Raw genomic sequence first — 7,199 nt, 5'->3', positions numbered from 1 at the left:
TTATGTAATTTAGGTGCCCCCCCTCCATAGCTGTCAACGTTTCCTCTTTTTTAAAGGAAATTCCCTTATTCCAAATAGGATTCCTTGCAAGAAAAGGGGAAAGTTGACAGCTATGCCCCCCTCATGCTAGAATCGATGGTTTGATAATTTACTTTATTTCTGCGTTCCAAAATCTTATTCATTTCAATTACACTCCAGTCAAATTAAGAATCCCTTATACAACGACTGCAATATTATCACTAAAACATTTAAATACATACCACCCCAAATGTTTCTCTGATGAAAATAGGGATATCCTAAGGAAAAGTGGGACATTACGGAATCAAATCAGAAACTGGGGTGGCTTCTGTAATCTTCCGGGACTTTCCCTGGAAAATAGGGAACTTTGGAGGGTCTGGAAAAGGATGATCTTTAGCAGAGAAAGGCACCTTGCCCATATGCTGTTTTGGGATCAGCCTCCTTGCTAAGCCCTATCCTCTGATCCTGTCTCCAACCCATAACCCACTACAGGTCCTGAGCTGTGTGAACCCTGACAATGTGAACAGCCCCGAGATCCCCGTGAAGATCCTGAACTGCGACACCATCACGCAAGTGAAGGAGAAGATCCTTGATGCCATCTTCAAGAATGTGCCGTGCTCCCACCGGCCGAAAGCCGCCGACATGGACCTAGGTGCGTGAGTCTCTTGTTTGGGTTGACTGAGCAAGGCGTCCAGCAAGCCTGCCAGTCAATTCACACAACCATTGGAATATATAGTAGCACGTGGGAAAGTCCCTCAAGGGTTAGCTCTCAGCTTCTCTGGCCTGCATCGTGTGGGGCTCAGTTTTCAGCATGCTGCCATTGTGGGGGGATTTTTTGGAGGGGTTCAGAACAGAGGCTCGCAGCAAGTTCCCAGTTGGTCAGACTATATTCAATAATGCATTACAGGACAGAGTCCAAAGAGTATTCAAAAGCCTTTCATGAGGACAAACTCTGTGTGGGGAAAATACATCAACTTGGCTGTTTCATCCTCTGGCCAACGCCCTACTTTCTGCCACCTCATTGCTTCACCATCTCTTCAGCCATCCACAGTCCTGGAAAACACTTACTAACTATTAAGTTGTGGGTGAACATATCAGACGACACAGCGATTCTTCAAACAGCTCTTGTTTATTCACAGGCCAGAACAGAACTGAGCTGAAAGGTTCAGCCAGCCTGCTTATATAGAGCTCCACTAGAACGCAACAGTAACCATTTCTGTAACTATCCAATCACTGAACATCACTTTCGATCCCTTATTTGCATATGTGGACCTGAGTGAAAACTATCTACAGTATCCCCCTGCTGGCCCAGGGTGAGAACTTCAGTACATAACACTAACCACCCCTTTTTTTTACTGCACATTGCAGAGCTCTCCTTGTATCTTGTACCTGGAGTTATTTTTTACTCTAACGATCAGAGTTAGGCTTCCCTTTAACTGCTTCTTACCAGTTTTGTGGGCAGCACAGACTATTGTATACGTGACACTGGCCTCACTGATAATGTTTTTTTTTAATAAGATTTTTACCGAGTGACACTTCTTAAACATGGCTTTAGATGTACATGACTGAATTATCTCACATACTAATGACAGGGTGGGGAAAATTCTCAGGCTCCCTCTGATTCAGACCCCCAAACCTCTGGTGTAGGTTTTGATGAGGGGAAATGCAATGGAGAGAATGAAGAACAACAACATTAGATACAATCCATAATGTGTGTGTGTGGCACAAAATATAAAGAAAAAAGGAATTCATAGACTAGATGCAGGGGTCAGCAAACTTTTTCAGCAGGGGGCCGGTCCACTGTCCCTCAGACCTTGTGGGGGGCTGGACTATATTTTTTGGGGGGAAATGAACAGATTCCTACACCCCACAAATAACCCAGAGATGCATTTTAAATAAAATCAAACTTTCTACTCATGTAAAAACACGCTGATTCCTGGACCGTCTGCGGGCCAGATTTAGAAGGCAATTGGACCAGATCCGGCCCCCGGGCCTTAGTTTGCCTACCCAGGGAGTAGAGGAAAACAGGCATTGGGTCAGCTGCTCCTTTGCTGGGGGATTGATGAGGCCAGGTGGATCTTCCCCCTTAATTGATTGATTGATTGATTTACTTATATGCCACTTGCCCCTTTTTCACATTTCCAAAGTGGCAAACATTCAAAACATCAACATACAGAGCAGTGGAAATGCACATATACAAAAGACAAAGCATGTCGTTAAAATAAAAAATGACAAAAAACCAAATTGGGCCAACACGTATTAAAAAAATAAAGAATCTAGGCTTAAGGACATAAATACATAGCAAAACAAGAGTTAACCAGCAATAGCATTTCTGGTACTTGTCTTGCTGTGCCCCAAGGAGCTTGACTTAAATACAGTTCAGAGGGGAGGGGTAGATGGCATACTGCTGGCATACAGGCTAGATGAGATACGGCTGACTCCCACATCCTTACTCCTGAGGAGGTTGACAGCAGCGAAAAGGAAATGTTGGTGAGGGAAATGGTGGTAAGTCTCTTCTCCAGCCGCCTGGAAGTTAACCAACTGCTGGTGCAGGACTTACTGCACTAACCCGTTTGCCATGGCAACCTTCCTGGGAGGCAGGAACTGCAGCTTCCCGATCCCCTGGTCATCTGGCAAAGGCCGGCATGTACTTCCCCCTGGCCTTGCAGTCCTAGGGCTGTTTGAGTGTGTATGTTTTGATTGGACTCAAAATTGCAGTTGGGTTGCAGCTCGCAAAAGATGGCTGAAGTCATGCAAATGCCTGCCAAGATCAACACGGGGAAGAAAGAAAAATCTCAAGCACAAATCAGCAGAAATGTGTCTGAAGTGAGTCTCGAAAAGGAGTGAGGGGCTGGGCGCAAGGTTGAGCGAGAGGCCAGCCAGGAGCTGGTTAGTGGAGAGAGGAAAGATTTATAGTTGGGCATTCAAGTTCTTGATAACAGAAGTCTTTGTTGGTGCCACCTTCTTGGTCTATGTTATTGATTGATTGATTGATTGATTGATTGAGTCAGTGTGGTGTAGTGGTTCGAGTGTCAGACCAGAAGCATGGAGACTAGGGTTCAAATCCCCACATGAAGCTCACTTGGTGACCTTCGGCCACTCACTCGCTCACTGTCAGCCTAGCCTACCTCACAAGGTTGTTGTGGGAATTAAAGGAGGACAAGGAGAACTGTGTATGCTTCCTTGAGGTGCTTCTGGGAAATGTGGGGTATAAATGTGATGAACAATAATACTAAATATTGATTAATTGATTGGTTTGAGGTATATAGATACTGCCTTCCTGCCAAGGCACCCAAGGTGGTTCACAGTTTAAACACTAAAACAAATACATTGGATTAAATGAAGACGGACAGAGTCCTGTCATGCCAACTGGAAGCTGAGCTCCCTGGGCTGGGCTCCTTCGCTTCTGGCTTCCCTCGGGGCATGCTGGTCTTTAGTAGCCCCCAGAAAAGGTGTTGAAGGACAACCTCAATAGCTCTCTCCAGCCTTTGATGGTTCTGTTAGTCAAAAGTCTGTGGGCTTCTGCACCAAAAGAACTAGATCGATTAAAAGCATTTAGATTTTTCCCACCTAGGATTAGGGATGGTGAAGGAACTCAATTCAGTTTGCATACAAAGGGGAACCTGCCAAACCAGTCCTTTCCAAAACAATATGTGGACTGAAAGACAGCCACCCTACAAAATTCATACTTTCCCAAATTTTGCGATGCAGTTCTCCAGTCAAGTAAATAAAGTCATACAGTGCAATAAAGCATGTATAAAATGCATATATCAATGAAAATAGCATTATACTGGGGAAACAGCTCTGTAAAAAATGTGCATATAAGCCAAAGCTGCATGTAAGGTTGAAGGAATTCACACTAAACCGCTGATGAATTTTGTGTATATACAGACACACAAATCACAAATTGTTGCAGAAATGTGGAAAACTGAATTGAAAAATGCGGAAATTAGAAACTGAGAGACTTGAAACTGCCCCACGTCCTTCAGACAAAGTTGTCCGCCTTCCCACTTTACTTTCGTTCAGCATAGACGCTTTTTGCAGTTGAACTTCTGCAAAATAGACAGCAAAAGCTGAGTGTTGGTTTTGCAAATGCATTTTAATTATGCAGTAAGGGAATTGCTAGGGTCAAATCAAATTGGCAGCGGTTTTCACATTTCTGTATGAGAAGCATAAACAGTGTCTGTGGCGGGTGTCCCCACGCTCCTTTTAAAAATTGTGAAGTTGGGCGTTGGAGCTTTCCGAGTGCAATGCCTCCTGAATCCAGATGCGTATTGAATTTTGTTGTGGTCACTCAGAGAAGTAGAGGAGGAGTTTGGATTTGATATCCCCCTTTATCACTACCCAAAGGAGTCTCAAAGCAGCTAACATTCTCCTTTCCCTTCCTCCCCCACAACAAACACTCTGTGAGGTGAGTGAGGCTGAGAGACTTCAGAGAAGTGTGACTGGCCCAAGGTCACCCAGCAGCTGCATGTGGAGGAGCAGGGAAGCGAACCCGGTTCACCAGATTACGAATCTACCGCTCTTAACCACTACACCACACTGTAGAGAGGGAAGAAGCATTTTGCAAATGCTTAGAGCTGGGGTGGGAAGCCACTTTCAGCCCAACATTCAGTTCATGCTCTTCACTCCACTGGTGGGCGGGGTCAGAAGCAAACGTGGGAGGAGCAATTAAGGTAAATTTTGCCTTTGTGTAGTAGGCTAGTTTCAACATGCACTCATGCACAACCCCTCTATCCTCCATCCAGGCAGGCAGGCAAAAACACAAGGCCAAAGGGTGGAAAGGAGGGCCAACAGGAGTATGGCTTGGGGAGAGTCCTGAGGGCCAGATAGAAAGGTCTGGAGGGCCACATTCACCCCCTAGGCCTGAGGATCCCCACACCAGCTCAGAGGCACTCTATGTTTTTTCTTGAAACACAAGCCCTGGATCAGAGGAAGCCTAGGGCAGACTCACATTTGCAGACTGAGAGCCAACAAGTCTGACCACAGTCACCCTCCTTCCTTCTCTCTCGCGGTTTCCCCCATGTCTCCTGGTGGGGAAGGTCACCTGTGATTCTCTCTCTCCACAGAGTGGAGGCAGGCGAGCGGAGCCAGGATGATCCTTCAAGACGAGGACCTCACAACGAAGATCGAGAATGACTGGAAAAGGCTCAATACCCTCGCTCACTATCAGGTAATCTGGAATCTTTGCTGTTCTTACCCCTTGAATTCCAGGGACCAGGTTGGCTTCATCACAAAAACAATTAAACCAAATGCATCATTAGCCCTCTCCCTAATGTTTACTAGTTTACCAGATGTAGGTGTGATGGCCTGGGACTCTGGCTCAGACTCGGAACCAGAGGAGTCTCAGTCCGCACCGGATCCTTTGCCTCAGGCGGCATCTGAACCCAGTCTAGAGCCTGATTCTGAAGAGTCCCAGTCCGCACAGGTCCCCCTGCAATAAGCACCAGCTGGACCGAGTCAGGGGCCTGAGCCTGCCCTGGCTCCAGATGTGGGGATGACCTTGTTGCCTCCAGCTGGGCCATCACTTACAGCTGCTCCACTACCAGTTGGGTCAGGGGAGGCTGAGGCGGCCCCTGGGTCTAGTAACCCACCGACATCTCCCGAGCTGCAGAGACTAAGATCTGAGAGAAGGAGAGACCTGAGTACTCACAGGAGGAGTGCTTGCCTTCGGGCAAGACAGGGAGGTGAGTCACCGGGGGATCAGGACCGGCCGTTACCCCAACAAAGATAAAAGGCTGTCTGACCCTGCCCCAGGTTGCGAGAGCAACATTGCTGTTTGCTACAACCTGCCTGAGACCCTATGCCTGACCTAGCCTGGTTTCCTGCCTCGTGTCCTGCCTTAGCCCTGTCGGACTGACTCCTTGCGGAATCCTTGGATTTGGGACCGGACCTGGACCACGTTGCCCAGGTTAACCCCAGGCCCAGCACAGTAGGGAGGGAGTTTGTTCTTCAAACTTTACGAAAGAGCTGGGTCAGAAGAATGACAAGTCGTTCCTTCTCAGCCATCAAGTGGGTGCCTCTCCCTATCTTCCTTGACAGCCGTCTCCGTCACCTGGTGACATTCAATCAGAAATATCCAGCTTGGGAGAGAAAACCGTTCCCCCAACTCCTTTCTTTATTCCAGCACGCGCGCCCCGCATCGCCTTCACTCCCCCTGTGATGGCATCGGATGAAATGTCAGGCCACAGATTAGAAACAGATTGGAAGCGGAGATGAGATAATGAGGAGGACAGCAGTTAATTCCATTCAGGCAGGGGAAGGAGATTGATGCTTTCGGTCCCGAAGGGAAATGCCACAACTCCCCAGAGGACCCTGCATGCTAACTAACAGGGCAAGGGAGGGGGCTAGGAACTGTGCCTTCGTTCCCAACAATGGCAGATGGAGGCAAGTCGCTTATTCACCGAAGAATGGATGCTTTTGAATTATGGTGCTAGAGGAGACTCTTGAGAGTCCCATGGACTGCAAGAAGATCAAACCTATCCATTCTGAAGGAAATCAGCCCTGAGTGCTCACTGGAAGGACAGATCCTGAAGCTGAGGCTTCAGGACTTTGGCCACCTCATGAGAAGAGAAGACTCCCTGGAAAAAACCCTGATGTTGGGAAAGATTGAGGGCACAAGGAGAAGGGGACGACAGAGGACGAGATGGTTGGACAGTGTTGTTAAAGCTACCAGCATGAGTTTGACCAAACTGCGGGAGGCAGTGGAAGACAGGAGTGCCTGGCATGCTCTGGTCCATGGGGTCACGAAGAGTTGGACACAACTAAACAACAAGTCTCCTCTACAGAAGCTGAGAGGGAAATCTATGGGTGGAAGAGGCGGTCCAAGGGTGGAAATGGAGGTCCATTTCTTCTTGCCCCAGCATGGAAACGTCCTCTGATGTTTCTCTGGCAGTTCTCCACTGACAGTGGGCTTGAAAGCAAGCCGTGCTGCAGCCAGGCAGGGCTAGATAGCATGGTACCCACCAAATGTTGTTGCCTTACAGAACCCAGCATCCTCAGCCATTGGCTGCGGTAAGAGGTGTTCAGCAGTGGAACAGAGGTGGCAGGCAGAGATTTTAAAACAGAAGTCGAATGGCCATACGTCAGGGATTAGTTAGCTGCGATTCCTGCATTGGATGTAGTTGGACTCAGTGACCCTTGGGGTTCTTTTCAACCTTACAGTCCTGTGATTCTGATAT

General features: G+C 47.7%; 1 protein-coding gene across 5 annotated transcripts in view; it reads left to right on the top strand.

The window, feature by feature from the left end:
* Positions 1 to 7,199, top strand: part of PLXNA4 (plexin A4) — a 580,684-nt gene that overhangs the window by 538,340 nt on the left and 35,145 nt on the right. For all 5 annotated transcript variants that reach the window (XM_083572528.1, XM_083572529.1, XM_083572532.1 and 2 more), the window contains 2 exons: positions 511 to 670; positions 5,088 to 5,191. In XM_083572528.1, the coding sequence (XP_083428654.1) occupies positions 511 to 670; positions 5,088 to 5,191 (264 nt within the window). The remainder of the gene's footprint in view (positions 1 to 510; positions 671 to 5,087; positions 5,192 to 7,199) is intronic.

Source organism: Podarcis filfolensis, assembly GCF_964270895.1.
Source record: "Podarcis filfolensis genome assembly, chromosome: 10".
NCBI classification, from domain to species: domain Eukaryota; kingdom Metazoa; phylum Chordata; class Lepidosauria; order Squamata; family Lacertidae; genus Podarcis; species Podarcis filfolensis.
Note: the sequence above shows the minus strand (reverse complement) of the source record. Positions and strands in the feature narration are given on the sequence as shown.